A 17596-nucleotide genomic window follows, 5' to 3' on the forward strand; every position below is an offset into this window, starting at 1 on the left:
CTGGAAAAGGCCCTGGCTGGTGTGGTCAGCGGGTTGAGCGCCAGCCTGCAAAACAAAGGGTCTCTAGTTCAATTCTCAGTCAGGACACATGCCTGGGTTGCAGGCCAGGTCCCCACTGAGGGGCATACAAGAGGCAACCACACATTGATATTTCTCTCCCTCCTCCGTCTAAAAATAAATAAATAAAAAATCTTTAGAAAAATAAAATCTAGAAAAAAACTAATGGCAACCAGTATAAACATGCCTACACTACATGTGGTTTACACTTTCAAGTATAAAATTTATAAAATAAGAACAATTCTAAAAAAATATAAAATACTTAAATAATAAAGATAACCTTTGTAGAAAATGAGAAAATTGGTTTTTACCATGTCAAAGAAATAAAACATCCTGGCAAATAATCAAAGGGAAAAAACTGCTGGGACTTTGTAATATTTAAATGTAGTGGAAAGCTGAACTGTACTGACAACCAAAATGCGAGGAAAACAATTTCCTTACTCAAAAAGTAAAAATACAATAAATTTATACTTAGTAAACTTTCTATATTCAGTATATTTACTGCTAAAATGTCTCAAAATAAATACAGTACTTGTAAACTTGCAAAAATACAATCATCCAAACCCCAAATTGTAAAAAGCTAGGAAATTCAAAAACCCATAAAATATCAAAAGTACTTTTTTATATAACATAAACCTTTAAGCATCATTCCACAATGAATTGTTTGTACTTACTTCTGCCTGTGGATACTTCCCTTTTTCTCCTAATCTGCAACACGTGAAATAAAATAAAGCCCCATTATGAAGACTTGGCTCAAAATGAGGTGGAAGAAAATGTCCTATCTTCCCCCTTTGCACTTGTCTTCATGCTGCCTTGAAATAAGATACTGTAAAACTGAACAACAGAAACCTATTTTATTTCTTCCCAAATCTAAATTTGCCACATTTCCTAACTAAAATATTTCCTGAATTACTAACGGGCATTACTCATACTTTAGGCTAACAGATTCTTAATAGCACAACAACAACAACAATAACAAAAAACTCTGAGAAAATAAGATAGTCAAATTTTATGTTTCCTAGATGTTTCATATTACCATTTAAAATTAAAAAATGTAGTAGATATTTATTACTCAGTTAATGCTCTATTTGGTGGTGACTGTCATCTTAGAAAGAAGGAATTCTGTAAGATTCTTCTTGGCCAAAACCACTGAAACATAAATTTAATATAATTAGTATCAATAATGATAACTAACATCAATTTTACAACTTACTTCTGAGAGAGACCGTTTACTTCTGTGGTCTAGAAGATGAATGAGTAGAACCCATAATTCTTTAACGCATGCACATGGGCAATGGTGACTCGTTAATGCTTCAAAAGGCCTAACCTGTATTAAAGAACCAGAATGTGTTACTTACAATATAGCAGAACTTCACATGCCACACATCCTTTCAAATATTTTAAAACAATGATTTAGAGCACTTAAAATTTATGCTTAATTACATAAAATTCTTTATTAAAAAAACTGTCGTTTCATCAACTTTTAAAAATCCTCATTATAAAACCAAAAGCACAGCATAAATTTTATTTTCAACTTGTAAGAAAAACTCTCGTTAAATATCTAGTCCAATGATCAGCAAACATTCTGTAAGAAGCTAGGCAGCAAATATTTGGGGCTCCACTAATGACACAGTCTGCACAGGCACTCAGCTCCACCACTGTTGTGTGGCATCAGCCACTGGCAATAAGGAAAAAGAGGAAGGGGCCATGCTCCAGCGAAGTTTTATTTACAAAGGCAGGAGCTGTCTTAGGCTTGGCCTCAGCATCACAGTTTCCTAACATTGATCAAATCCATCCACTACAATAAAAAGACTTGTAGTAAAAACATTAAAAAATAATTTTTGATTCACTGTCAAGGAGACTAAAATGTTTTATAAGTCAGAATACGATTATTAGAGATTTATAAAGGTTAAACAATTTCACCATTTTTATAACAAATACGTCTTTAATGTCCATTAAAATTGTAGAGAATATTGTCTACATTTATAAGTATAACTAAACTTCTGAAATTCATTATTTCATACATATTATATATATTTCTAATACATAGTAAAAGGTAACTGTCAAGACTTTACTATAACATATCCGATTAATCTACTCATTATATTAATTATAAACATATAGACTAAATTTAAGAGATACTGACAATACATAAAACAATCTACATTTTAAAAAAATTATAAATCCTGATTCCCCATAAGTAAGGTTTATACTGATAACCTGAATAATCTATAAATTTCCATTACTTGAAATGAATGTTTAATATAACACCTTTAAATCTTTCTGTATATTAAACACTATATATAAATAAAATTTAGTAGAAAAAAGCAATTTCCACAATGATATCAGATAAAAACAAGCAAACAAAACTACCCTTAAAATTTGTCAACTAAAACCACCCTTTGTCAATTAACTTTAGTTAATTATTCACCTTTCATTATGTAACAGCAATATGCTAGATTATTAAAGGGCTGACCACTACTACTGAATAGAAGTTAATCTTCCAGTCATTATCATAAAATATCATAAAAACGTCCTGTTTTTATTTTTGACAAGATGAAAAGGCTTTAAAAAAGCAACAGTTCTAAAACACTAATTCCAGCCTTTTTTAAATGTTTAAGTCAATTTATTTTCCAGTTCAACTCCCAGATAATAGTAAATAAAAAATTGAAAGAATCAAAAAGAATTCAGATTAAATTTTTATAGTTTAAATCAAATGGTTTAAGGACTATCTATTAACATAAGTATCAAAATACAAACACTTAAAGCTTTACCTTGTCATATCTGTTGAGTGACAGGCTTAGTAAATCACACAGGAGATTTTCACAGTGTTCTTCAAATAGGCTGACATTGGTTAAATTGTCACCTGCCAGATTCATAAACTGATGACCATACACAACTTGTTCTAAAAACACAATAAAATATTTTATGTAAAACTACAGGAGGAAAGTGATTGCGTACCTTTAAATTAACTTATAACAAAACTGTGACATATGCATTTAAAAGCAAATTTTTGCAAATAAAAGTTAAATTTTAAAATTCCTTTCTTACACAAACACTGATAAATACCACCTAAAAAAAGCTTCAATCTTTCCAATTACCATTCAATAGACTTCTGTTTTCTTAATGTGACCATCTTTCAAAAGCAACAAGCAACATCACTTAAGAGAAAAAAATAGAAGAGGGTAAACAGAGAAAATCTTCACCCATATTTTTAACCAATAAAGACTTTAAAACATTCTTTAAAAAATAATAATAAAGTAGCTATGTGCAATTGCTTGTTTGGTGTGAAATACAGCAAACAAAACTAACAGATACTATAATTTGTGTCTAGATCAGAGTAAGTCTACCTGAGTGTTGTTCTAAGAAAATATTATTTAAAATAGTGTTCATATGAGAAAAAATTATATATTTGTGTACATTCTTTGTATGTATACATGTGAGTGTATATACATAGAGACATGCACGTATTTTTGTGCTTATTAATTAATTAAAAAGCAGGTATTGAGTTAATGGATATGTTTATAACCTAAATAATTGATAATTTACTTTGCAAGTAAAGATTTCCAAAATATTGCTAAACTTAAAATAGGATCTAAAGATGCCAAAAAGCAAGACCAAGAAATAAATAAGCAACATATGAACTAAAAGATTACTATATGTAACAAACTTCTACTAATTAAAAAAAATTGCCTTGGCTGGTTTGGCTCAGTGGATTGAGCACAGCCCTGTGAACCAAAGGGTCACCAGTTCAATTCCCAGTGAGGGCACAGGCCTGGACTGCAGGCCTGGTCCCCAGTAGGGGGCTCATGAAAGGCAATCACACATTAATGTCCTCTCTTTCTCTCTTCCCCTCTAAAAATTTTTAAAATGTAATAAAAAAATTGCAAAACATTATGAACTAATTAATAAAGAAAATATAAAAACAATAAAATTGCGAGAATGTTCAACTTCACTTGTAATCAGGAAATTATAAAAATAAAGATTCAGTATCATTTTTCACATATTAGTTGGCAAAAAATAAAAACAATTGATAATATCCACTACTGGCAAGACTATGAGGCAAAGGCACGCGGTCACAGTTAGTGCACACCAACTGGGAAAATTTACAGCAAAGAGAGCACATGCAATATTAAAATTATAATATGCACTCCAATTCTAAGACTCTATTCTACAGCTTAGCTTGTACAAGTATTGAAAGGTATATAATATTATTTATAATATCAAAAAGGGAAATAATTGAAATATTAAATAAATAACCATAAATATGATTAAATAAATTATGATGGACCCTTTACATCCAGACCTAAATGAATAAAGTAAAGCTATATGTATGAACATGAACGAATCTTTAAAACAACTGTTGAATGATATACACCATACAGAACAATATCACAACAGCATCTTTGGTTAGAAATCAAAACAAACTTCCTACCTATGAGTAGGAAGTCTATATATGTATACTAATAAAAAGTATGAGGATAAACAGACTAAGCCATTTCCAGTAGTTATCTCTAGAAAAAAGATTTTCACTTTTTACTTTGGCTACTATTTGATTTAAAAAATCAGAAAACACTTATTACTTGTGTAACTTTAAAAACCAATAAAAGTTTAGATTAGAAAAAGGACAGAAATCAGAAAACCATACACTCACTCAAATTTTCACCAAGCATCTGAAGAATTTCTAGCACCAGCCAATGGATATCCAAGTGGAGATGTAATAAATGCCATGATGGTTGAAAAAGCTGTGAATGACATCGTCAGCTGTGACTGAGAATTCATAATATTCAATACTTTACAAGATAAGTGATAGCACATCACAACACTCCTCCATAAGCACCATGACAAAGAATCAATTAACCCGCCCCTATTCAAAAGCTCAGGAAAACCTTTGTCTTGTTCATTAGAAGATTTTTTTCACCAGAGATTTTGAAAGCAGGACAGGATATATTTTCATCTGAAGATTTAACATAGACCCATGTTGGGGCTGCTGAATAGATTTGTATAGTAAAGGTCCCTTCCAACCAAGCTCTGATTCTACAAGAGCTGCATGGCAGCAAAAGAATTTTAAAAACAATTATATTCATGATTTTGTTTTAGACTTTAGTTAGGAAATAAGTGTTTTAAATGTAATACATACCCAGCAGCTCCTATAAGGAATATTAGCCAGAGAACTTTAAGCTATTATGTAGATACTATTGTCATGCCCTTTAAGAAACGTTAAATTAAAAGAGATAAAGAAATTACCTCTCATTCATGCATTTGGATTCAAACCTATTCCATCTGACTGAAAACCAGTGCCCTTAACTATCAATAACCTTCTTCCAGTCAACATTTAGTATCACTATAAAAACTAAATATAATGATACACAAGTTCTATTCAGACAACTAGAAAGAACGATGGAACTTGCTTTATACAATATGCAAACAAAATAAAATGATACACTAATACAACAGTACTGGCTCAGGAAAAGCAAAATAGGAAAAAAATGAAAAAAATGTGGTATCCAAATCAGTGTGAAAAGCATGGGTCATTCAATAAGACAGAATTATTAACTGGTTTTTCTGGAAGAAACTAAAATTAGATTTCCCACCTCACAGCATATTTTTTAAAGATAAATTAAAGAAATAAATATAAAAACAAGTATATTTTAACATGAGCATAGAAATGACACAAAAGAAAAAACTGACAAATATAACTATATAAAAAACTTCAATCTACCTAGTAAATCAGTTTAACTGCTGAAAAAGATAAATGAAAATATGTGTAATACATAATATCCAAATATTTCTAATAAAAAAACGTTCTAAAAAAATAAGACAGATGCTCAACTGAAAATACCAATTAAATCACTACTTTTCACATGTAAAGTTGATAAAATAGAAGATATGTATAAAGTCTTAAAAGATACTTTTTATATTGTAAGATGCTTTTGCTGTTGTTTTAGAAAATAATTGAAGTGTATGATTTTTTGGTGTGTGTTGAAGACTATATTCCCCTGCTTTAAAATTCAGTCTTTTGATTTTCAAATAACCTAGCTTTTCAAGTCTGCCTAATTAAAAAGTCTAGGAAGGGCAAAACCTAGTTTGAGAACCATTGGACACATTTTTTATTTCTGTTCCTAGATAAACTATTAATTATTTTCTTAAACACTTGATAGATAATAACCATTTAAATTTAGAAACTAAAAGGAAGGAAAAATATCCCTCCCCCACAATCTACCTTGAAATCTTTATTAAATGACTTAATTCGAAGCAATTACCTATTTACTTTCTATGGCTTATACATATGAACCTGTGAATTCAGTTGAAATTCTATTTACTTTCTTTTTTATCCTCACCCAAGGACATGATTACTGATTTTAGAAAGAGAGGAAGGAAGGAGGAGAGAGAGGGAAACATCAATTGGTTGCCTCTGGTATATGCCCTGACCCAGGACTGGGCCTGAACCTGCAACAGAGGCATGTGCCCTGACTAGGAATCAAACCCATGACCTTTTGATTTATGGGATGATGCTCCAAAATCCAGGACTCTGTTTACTTTTATTATTAGATATATTTATCCCTCATAAAGAACCCATTTTTTGTTGTTAATTTTCACAGAAATATATAAACACTTCATAGCACTTTAAATTTTGACAAAGACACATTCCTAAAAATTAAACATTATTCAGCTTGGTGAAGTCAAATAAAATAGAAGAAGTTGAGAGTTTAAGGAATCCACGGGGAAGTATAATTGGTTATACAGTGAACCTCACATTATCCTATGGAGAATTTATTAATTATATCCATAAGCTGTGTTACGCTAACAATACAAATTTTAAAAAGGAGTGTGGGAAGGGCATTAGTCAAAACAACTTAATCATACTGGGAAAAAGTCTCAAAAGTCAGAATAAACAAAATGACATGTTTTGCAAATCTAACTTTTTATAAGGTAATCTTATATTTTACTATAATAAAAAGTAGGGAAAGATGACACATATTTCAAAAAAAAAGGTTGTATGTATGATCTGATGTGAAAGTTTTAAACATTTGCAGTTACACACTGGAATACAGAATGGTTATCCCTGATTTAGAGTATGCTATGTTCTATGTTCTAATGTATCTAATTCTTCCTAGAGAATGTAACTCTAGGAAGCCATAACAATTATACAGATGGGGAGACAGAGGCAAGAGGTATTATTTGCCCAAAGGCACATAATTAATAAAAGGAGGAGCCAGAATTTCAACTTAGGCAGTCTGGGTTCGGTCCAGAGCTGCACACTCTTAACTAATTTCCTTCAGTCTTGAATAAATACTCCTTATAGAGAGAAAAAATGATAATTTAAAAATTAAATGAAGTAAGTCAAACCTTAATCTGATTTTGATTTTCAAATATTTCAGGATTAATATTGGGAAGCTCAGATAGATGTCCAATATACAAGAGTAATCCATGAAGCTCATCAATCAATACTGAGGGAAGCTGTGCTTCCAAAATCTCATAGGGGTGAAGAGGAACATGACTCTCGGCATTCTGTACTTTCAGGAACCTAAAAAGCAATTGGATACCATGAACAACCAGAGTCTGGAGGAACAGGTACTCAGACACCCATGCAGTAATCAAAATAGTCAACGGATGTCCTACCTGAAGATGAAAACTTTTACATAATGAAGAAACGTTACACATTGCTGCCTAATACTGTCTGCTTTGCAGTGTAGGGTTGATATCTTCCCTGAAACCAAAATAGATAATGTTAATCATAGCTTAAATAATTAATCAGTGAGCAGTAACATACAAGCACCAATTTTCTATCTTTTGCTTTTTCCTACTAATTCCTATATAATTCTTGCCACCCTCCAAAAATCTGTTCTCATTAAGGTCACCAATGATACTCATGTTGTCCAATCAATGGATACTACGTGTCCTCAAGTAACTTGCCCTCACAGTAGCACTGGCTACACCTGGTTTCACTGACACCATATCCTGCCGGTCTTCTTTCTTCCTCATGTGTCCTTTCTTCCTCCTCTACCCAACTACTAGTGTGGGGGCTCCTCAGGACTCAGTCCTGGGTCCTCTCCTCTTGTGCGTATGATCAGTTCCTTTATTTCAAAATGATAACAATCTGAAAGGGTTTACCTATACCCCAGACCTCTCCTTCGCCCTCTAGACCTCACATGTTAAACTGCCCACCACCTTGTACTTGGATTGCTCAGACAATGCAAATACATCCTCGATTTCTTCCAAAACCTATCATGCCCATGTTTTCTCCACTCATTAAAACTGGTGTCAACAATTGCCTATGTCATTCTTGCTTCTTCCATTTCCTTAAAACTCATACATAATCCATCAGTGTCCTATTAAGTTTATGACCAAAATATACCTTCAAACTATCATTTCCCTATAGACTCTTGAATTACTGCAACAGGTCTCCTAATAGGTCTTCCTGCATCTTCCTTTGCCCCTCTATAATCTAAGCACAAAATATGTTTTAAGTGTATACATATAAATAAAATATATATGTATGTGTCAATTCCTATTTCTCCTAAATCAAAACCTATGAAAAGGCTATCTACAGAATTCAGAATGAAATCAAAAGTCCTTAATGATTTATAAGGCCCCAAATGATATATTAATATTGTCTTTCTCCCAGCTTCAATCCTTGCCATATTTCTCACTGGAACATTTATATCAGCAAAAATTGTCTGGAACGTCACTATGGGCAAAACGTATGTACAATGACAATCGTTCTAAGAAAAATAAGTAAGAGACAATCACTAAACCAAAGCAGAAAAAAATGATGAGAATTAAAGACAACAAACTCTAATCGATATTAAACATAAGGCAAAACTTATTTCTAAATATGAATTTAAATGAGCAAACATGGCCACTGCTTTGGCAAAATCAATAGAAGAGGTTATGTAAATATCTACATATTAAACAGTGCAGTGCATTTTTATAGCTTAATTATATTTCACCTACAAAAGTCGTAACATCCCTCAGTTTCACAATTCTCAACCCATGAGGCAGTAAGCTCTTAAAAACACCTGCTGTGAACTCCTGCACCCAGCCAAGATAGAGTAAAAGGAATCAAATTTACCCATCTCCCATTTTAAACTAGAAAACTAGAAAATCAACATCAAAAAGAAAGTTTTCAGGCACCAGAAGCAAGGCAATGCAAGATTGCTATCCCAATAATTCCCACAGAAAGACAATTTCTAGGCTGCAGCACATGGAGAGAGAAGCCAGAGTCCAAATCACTGAGCTGAGGAAACAGAGGGTCTGAATTTACAGGGCAAAAGCACCAAAGAAGAAAAAAGCTCCATGAAAAAAAAAAAAGCTCTGGAAATGTACAGAGGGTCCCCATTGAATCTCTGGCTAAGTATTGATGGGTTCAAGAATGAGGAGGAAAAAAACCATGACCAGGTAAAAACATTAGGAAACAATTCCCTGCAAAGCTTACACAGTCTAGGGAACAGTTCAAGTTCCCACTAGGAAGAATGAAAAACAAACAAACAAACAAACAAACAAAAACCCCAAAACACAACATAATACATCGAAAAGAATCATCATTCACCTTATTAGAGCTAAATTAATATTAGACTAAAGACTACTTTTAAGACCTAACAACACTTAAAACAAGATTCAAAAAATCCAATGAATTACAAATTTTCAACAGCAAACCAAAACAAAATTTAACACTACAGAAATAATACAAGAAAATCCAGAAAGCAGTTAATGTAAATACTACAATGTCTATCACACAACAAAAAATTACTAGATCTTCCAAGAACCGGAAAACTATAACACACATGAGGAGGAAAATCCATCAACAGACCCAGAAATAGCAATGATGAAAGAATTTGCACTCGGCAAAGTTAAAAAAAGTTGTTATATGTATACTCTGTACATCCAAAATGGATGGAAAAAAAGTATGAGGACAGAAACAGAATATACAAAAAAAATCCAAATGAAATGTCTGTAGACAAAAAAAATATATCTGAAAGGGATAACACCAACAGCTATTCTCGAGAACAGGTATCAGCGACCCAGCCAGCGGCTTAGGTGGTTGGAGCGTTGTCCTGTACCTGGTCAGGGCACACACGTAGGTTGTGGACTCAATCCTCAGAAGGGGCACGTCCAGAAGACAACCAATCGATGTTTCTCTCTCACATCAATGTTTCTCTCTCTCCCTCCCTTCCTCTCTCAAAAATCAATAAACAAACCCTGGCTGGCATAGCTCAGTGGATTGAGCACGGGCTGTGAACCAAAGTGTCACAGGTTCAATTCCCAGTCAGGGCACATGCCTGGGTGGCAGGCCACGGCCCTCAGCAACCGCACATTGATGTTTCTCTGTCTCTTTCTCCCTCCCTTCCCTCTCTAAAAATAAATAAATAAAATCTTTAAAAAAAATCAATAAACATATCCTCAGGTAAAGATTTAACAAAAGGAACAGGTATAAGCAAACCATACATTATTTTGCATGTTATTTTGCCTCAACTGGAAAGCAATGTGGGTAGCATAATGAACAGGAGGACAAGAACTATACAAGCTCAGTAAGTGTTCCTACATGAGGGCTTTCTGGGGAGGCCCGAGGGCCAAGCTAGCTACATGACATCATTAACAGAGCCCTGATCCAGGTGCAGGACAGTGAGGAGCTAATCTAAGAATAACCTTTAACACTGCTAACCTGTCCAACAGATCTATCACTAAAAGTTTTTCCAAGAAACAAAAGCAGCCAAAATGTCCATGTAACAACCATTTCAACAAATAGTCCATTGTACTATTTTAGGCCAGTAAGTATTTTTCAAGGAATAGTCCCATGTAATAAATGCCTTCCTCAAACTTAATTTAATTAAGTCAGCCTACATGGTTATGTGTTCTTGCTGAGTCCACCGTAATCTTTTAGAGGTTCCCCAGGGTTTCAAAATATACTTCTGACTCTTTGGAATGCTTTACAAAGACAACTATAATTTCAACTTTTTCAAATTCATCACTCTCACACATACTCTTTACTCACTGTACTTCTTGCTCCCTGAAATGTTATGCTTTTACCTACCTCAAAATCTTTTTCAATATAGTTGTTTCTACCTGGAACTCTTCTTGTCCCCAAAACTTTCCCAAAATCTTCCGCCTAGCTAATGTCTCATCCTGGAACACACCGATCTGGCATCACTTGGTGATAGGCATGTTGGCAAACGAGGCCCTGAGCCACAGTAGCAGCTCGCACATGCGGTGACCACTGACTGCCCTTCCATTTTCCATGCTGACCCTTGCTTGCATGTCCACGTGTTCTACTCAACTGCAAGCTCTTCAGCAGCACGCTTTTCCACTTTGATTTGTCTGCACCTTACCTAGTACCTTGGCTAAAGCAGGGACGCAGGGGCTAGTGAAACAATAATGCTCAACACTGACTGAGCATATACTGAGAAAATAAAACAAGTTAAACAGCCTTGACAGCTATTTTTATTGAAATTAAACAGTTTTCCTAAAATATCAAAAATAATCCAACCACATGAGACATCACCTCACACCTATCAGAATGGCTATTATCAAAAAGTCAACAAATAACAAGTGTTGGTGAAGATGTGAAGAAAAGAGAACCCTGTGCATTGTTGGTGGGACTATAATTTGGTACAGCTTCTATAGAACAGCATGGAAGTTCCTCAGAAAATTAGTGGAACTACCATACAACATATCAATTCCACTTCTGGGTATTTATCTGAAGAAAATGAAAACACTAATTCAAAAGGATATATGCACCCTTATGTGCGCTGTAGCAAATAACAATAGCCAAGATATGGAAGCAACATAGATGTCCATCAACAGATGAATGGAAATATATGTGACATATCTATACAATGGACTATTTTTCAGGCATAAAAAAGAAGGAAATCTTGCCACTGTGACAACATGGACCTAGAGGGTACTATGCTACATAAAATAAGTCAGTCAGAGGAAGACAAAGACCATATGATTTCACTTACCTGTGGAATCTAAAAGAAAACAAAACAGAAACAAATACAGAGAATAAACTGATAATTACCAGAGGGAAGGGAGTGGGTAGTGGGTAAAAAGGTGAAGGGGGTTAAGGGGTACAAACTTCCAGCTATATAATACATAAGTTCCAAGGATGCTCTGTAGAGCCTGGGGAGTAGTCAATAATACCGTAATAACTTTGTGCAGTGACAGATGATTACTAGACTTACGGTGATTACTTTGTAAGGTATATAAATGTCATATCATTATATTGTATACCTGAAACAAATATAATATTGTATGTCAACTATACATTAATAAAATAATTTTTAAAGTAATTAGACCGGGCTATCCCAGGATTATGGTGAAACAAGACAATAACAAACCTCTCTGCATCAGAAACAAGGCTTTATACAATCACACACAAAAAAAAACAAAATAAAAAAACAGAACATGCCCCTCTTCCAGCTAACAAGATTGCTTCTTTACTAATCAGAACCTTCCCTAGGCCCCCTTTGTCTGCACTTCTATATAAAAATTAACACAATAATCAAATTGCTCCTGCTTCTTAACAGCATGCAATCCAGAACAAAGTCCTAGTCCCCTTAAACTTTACTCAAAATCACCCAGCACAAACCCAAACCCTAGCACAATCCCCTCCCTACTTCCTCTTATGGAGAGGTCCCAACTGTTCCTCAAGATGTGGCTTTCCCCCTTGGGTTTAGTAAGTCACTAAACCTTTGTTTGCCCAAAGGTGTGGTCCAGGTAACCCTTAGTTGCTGAGCTAAGCACTTAACCTGCATTATGTCATTTAATTCTCACAAGAACTCAACTTGGTGAGAACTATTAACTGGTGTGCGACCCACAATTAGCTAGGGCTAGGACCCAGGCTGACCAGGCCATGATTCTATTAACAAACTGCCCCTAAACTGCCAGAAAGGAGAAGCTGGCCTACACTAAAACAGAAGGCCCTTCAATTCCCTTCACTAACCAAGCTGTACCAAGCCCCCAAAATCAGTAATCCATTACATGTCAAAGACAGACAGACAAAGAAAAACAGAAAGCAGAAGAGCAAGAAGATAGCATAAGGTCTGGTACTATTTCTCTTATGAGTTTGCTATCTCATTCCGCACCCTCAAAGCTTGTTACTAACTCGCTTCAGAGATATTTAGCATTAAATCAATTTTGACCACAGATTTGAAAAGGTACTATAAATCTCAGCTATGACAAAATTTAAGTGTCATACTTTTCCTAAAAACTAAATACAGTGTATCCTGAGCTTCTAACCTAATGCTCCTCCAGGTTATTATGATATGCCAACTACCCATCATGAAACCCACATGCAATTCACTTTTAAACACACAATTCACCTTTAAACACATGACTCACCAAAATCACAGCTGGCCTGTAATAAGGTTTCCAAGTTATATAGTTGTTGCCTAATTCAAAAAATGTAAAGTGAGAGTTAATTTTAGAATAGTGTAAAGAATGTAACAATTACAAGGATAATGTTTCCAATACTTCAAAAATGTTTATTACAGGGTCAGCTTCAGGTAGTGAAGACTCTGGGATAAGATAAAATATGCCTTTGTCTGACCTTCCAAAACTAATATATTAAAAGCTGCACGTATCTCAGAAATTATATCAAATATCATAGATTTCACTATCACCTAAATACTGTTTAAATCTTCAAGAAGTTTAAAATACTTACTATATAAAATAGCCTAAGTTAACAGTTATATAATGAAATGTTAGGTTGTATCATATACAGGGTCCAGCAGAAATAACGCCACTGAGTGTGGTTGGTAGAGTATGTGAATGCCTTGCACAAGACTGACAGCAAAATGAACATTTCACCTAAAATGTCATGTGGTGTGCTTGACTGTGATATTGTTATGTTACAGAATTACATGCTTATAATTTTGTAATAAGATTTTTATGTAATAAAAAAGGGGTGTTATTTGTGCCAGACCCTGTATTTATTTATACAAGAGTTCAAAAAAACCAGAGTTATCAGGGAAAGTTATATTTATATTGTTTCACCTAATTCCTGAGAGTAATCTTCTCTTGCCATTCTTCCTAGTTGCCTTTAAACTCCTTCAAGACTGATTCATATTTATCACCTGTGTCCTGATAACGACTCAACTCATTCTGTAATGCTCAAAGTTAGAGAATCTCTCATTCAGCCTGTTCCCAGTAACACATGCTTCATGGCACAATGCAATGATGTCTCTTCGCAAGGCCTATGGGATGAGAGTGGGAGGAGAAATCCCTCCACCTTTCCATTTTCATTTAATTGTACCATATACATATTCTTAATGTATTTTTAGGTAAGAATTTGCCCTCAATACCTACTTCATTTCAAAATCTAAAATCTGAATATTGACTAAGTTTTGAATGATACATTATTATGTTTGGAAAAAAGCTCATATTTTTAAGCAATTCATACTGAACTATTTAATGATAACATGAAGCCTAGACTTTGCTTAAAAATACTTAAGCCAAAAATATGAGGGGAAGGAACAGATGAAGAAGATGTGATAAAACCTTGATGTATATTATAATTAAGGGAAGGTATGTGAGGGTTCATTATACTATTCTTTCTGTAACTTCGTGTGTTTGAAATTTTTCATTAAAAATTTTTAGCCCTGGCTGGCGTAGCTCAGTAGATTGAGCGCAGGCTGCAAACCAAAGTATTGCAGGTTTGATTCCCAGTCAGGGCACATGCCTGGGTTGCAGGCCACAGCCTCCAGCAATCGCACATTGATGTTTCTCTCTCTCTCTCTCTTTCTCCCCACCTTCCCTCTCTAAAAATAAATAAATAAATCTTTAAAAAAATTTTTTCAATGTTGTCTAAATTAATCATATTAATTAGTAATATTTCTATTATACAGTCTGAAAGATATACTGGAAAGGATGAGTTCATTCTCTACAAAATCATTAAAAGACTATGGCTATTATTAAACAACAGAAGTATCTTGGTTTTCTTCCAAAACTATATAGTTTAAAGCCTTAAATATTTGTCTTAAATATATGATGTCAAGTAAAGAGTCTTAAAAAGAATATTAATTAAAAAACAACTCATTAAAACTGTTACTCCATAAAATGTTACTGCATAATTTTGTTATTGATAAGATAATCAAGTGAACAAAATGCACAACTCTACTGGTGCTTTTGTTAACAACAGTATTAGAAACCACAGAGCAACATAACTTACAAAAGTGAACAGCATCTGTACTCCAAGCAAATTAAAAAAAAAAACACCTTACCTGAATAAATTAAAAAGCACTTTAGATGAATTCACTAATGCTGTTTCAGTAACCCACTGAATGCCAAATATTTCCACTGTATCTTCTTCAAAATTAGTTGGTAAAGGATCAAGGTTCAAAATTAATCTGAAATGAAATCTATGATTAAATCTCATGAAAAGTATGCTAAATCCTAAACTATAACACCCTTTTTGACATTCTATGAACCCATATTATACATGACATGCCAGCAATAATAAGATCAGGATATGCCTTGGTACCATACACAAACCCAGGAATACTAAAGCTAGAACTGTATAAAAATTCAGTCCTATATATTGATTTTAAAAAAGTATAACTCTAAAGAGCAATATAACTTATGTGTAAGTTATACACATAAAGGTGTAAAGCACAAAAAGGAGTCTAAGGTACATACTTTAGCCTGTGTTTAATAGTGGTCTTCCAATGTAGAATTTCACCCTTTGAGGGGGCATTTAATTTTTAAAACAGCTATAAATTATAAGTTATTCTGAGCCATGTCTGGAGAACAGCATAATCAAATTGAGTAATCTCTTTTAAGGTTTCAAACAACTATAAGGTTTCAAAGCACAACTATAAAACCAACAAGAATTATTTGCTTTCTGACTAAAGTTGGCTCGGAAGGTATTCCTGAAATATTTCAGTAATAGCAGTTTTATGACAATATGTGTCCAACTGTCCAAGGCAAGAACTTTGAAGAATAACATTATTGTGAACTTACAGAATCTGGTGTATTTATTTGAAAGGTTTTTTTTAAAATAAGTCCATAAGACTTCTGTTAATAATGTAATGACTCGCAGCTTTAGAAGGAACTGGGGAAACAACAAATGTGCATGTCTTACTTAAGACTTACTGAGAAACTCCAAAATATCATTTCATGTTTTAGGAGGAAACATCATTTCAAAAAAGTCCAGGTAGTTCAGGATTCACTTTAACTAAAAGGGAAATTAGAACCCAGCTCTGGCCCAGCAAGGCTGAGGAAGCAAGAGGTGAGAGAGTATCAGGTAGCAAGAAAGTCCTCCTTCCTATCCAGAAATCTTTTAGGTATGCTCTTAACCAGGATACCAATGACAGACCTAGTAGTTTGCATCTGTCTGACGTACTAAGCCGACTTATAAAACCATGGCTTGAATATCAAAGTTTAGTTACCTAAAACCTTAACTATCATTTCTAACTAATGAAAAATCTGATGAAAGTAATAAAACAATGTCTCCGATTCTTATACCTACCGCTTAAGGGCTCCGCTGGAAAGGTAGGACTCGCCAGAAAAATGTTTTCCTCCTCCTCTATTGTCAAAAGCACAAGAAAAGCAAGGGAGGTTGCACCATTCGGTTCCCAGCTCCAGTTCCAAACTGTCGGTCAGCAACGTCGACACAGCAGAACAGATATCCATAGTTTACTTCATGTCCTAAAATGTTTGGGGGTCATTTTATTATCATTAAGAGCTCCAGAGAAGTTGTGATTAGACTCCCGGAGGTAGGGCGAGTGACGTCAGAAAGTCATCAAAGCGCTCTCCTCCCCAACACAAAGAAAAAAACTGAGAAACCAGATTCCCACCAATTCTCCTCCACTGACTCCCCTATATCAAGGCTGCCAGGGCTTCGGCAGAACGCACCCGCGACCGGCTGTAGCAGGAACTTAACCCCTCTAGGACGGACCCGGCTGCAGCTCGGGACCGGGTAAAGAGGAAAAAATGTTGGCTGGACAGACACTGTCCAGCACCTCCCAAGCCAGCCTGGACCTGTGCCCTCCGCTAAATAGCACTGAGCCAGTTATCCCGCAGTGTTGTGAGAAAGCTCCTTTGCAGACTCCGGGTGGGGATCAGGAGTACCCTGTGCCAAATCCCACTCCTCACGGCCACCGAGCTAGTCTCAAGTTTCTCCCGGAACGAACTCGGCAGAGACCGGCACGGGGCGGGCAAGGGGCAACAAGAGTCGGGATCCTCAGCACCCGGGCACCCCCTGCTTAATGCACGTCGTGCCTACTCACACTTTCAGTCCCGAAGATCCGCCCGCCGGGGTCCCAACAACAGCCAGACTACGTGGTTCCCGAGTCCCAAACCGGCGAAATTCCCGCCAAGCTGCGCCCGCGCTCAGGAAGGGCGGGGCCACTGGAGAGCCCGCCCCCGCAGGTCCGCTCTCCTAGTCACCCCGGGAAACACCGGTGCTGGCGAATTATCGCGAGAGTCTGCCGGCCGAGGTTTCCGTGCAGCTTTTCGCCTTCCTTTCTTTTCTTTTCTCTTTTTTTTCTCTGTTCGTTTTTAGTTTTAATTGGTGCATTCGGCCAGAAGGCGGGCC

General features: G+C 35.1%; 1 protein-coding gene across 1 annotated transcript in view; it reads right to left on the reverse strand.

Moving 5' to 3' along the window:
• The window catches only part of MMS22L (MMS22 like, DNA repair protein), a 116675-nt gene extending 99286 nt beyond the window's left edge, over positions 1-17389 (reverse strand). Inside the window, exons 1-9 of the mRNA XM_045843239.1 lie at positions 17289-17389; positions 16529-16707; positions 15282-15407; positions 13402-13451; positions 7681-7768; positions 7408-7585; positions 4712-4802; positions 2832-2962; positions 1271-1384 (exon numbers count right to left, since the gene is read on the reverse strand). Of these exons, the coding sequence (XP_045699195.1) occupies positions 1271-1384; positions 2832-2962; positions 4712-4802; positions 7408-7585; positions 7681-7768; positions 13402-13451; positions 15282-15407; positions 16529-16692 (942 nt within the window). The 5' untranslated portion in view covers positions 16693-16707; positions 17289-17389. The remainder of the gene's footprint in view (positions 1-1270; positions 1385-2831; positions 2963-4711; positions 4803-7407; positions 7586-7680; positions 7769-13401; positions 13452-15281; positions 15408-16528; positions 16708-17288) is intronic.
• Positions 17390-17596: the final 207 nt, after the last annotated feature.

Source organism: Phyllostomus hastatus, unplaced genomic scaffold (genome assembly GCF_019186645.2).
Source record: "Phyllostomus hastatus isolate PE091 unplaced genomic scaffold, TTU_PhHast_1.1 phas_contig_40, whole genome shotgun sequence".
In the NCBI taxonomy this organism is placed as follows: domain Eukaryota; kingdom Metazoa; phylum Chordata; class Mammalia; order Chiroptera; family Phyllostomidae; genus Phyllostomus; species Phyllostomus hastatus.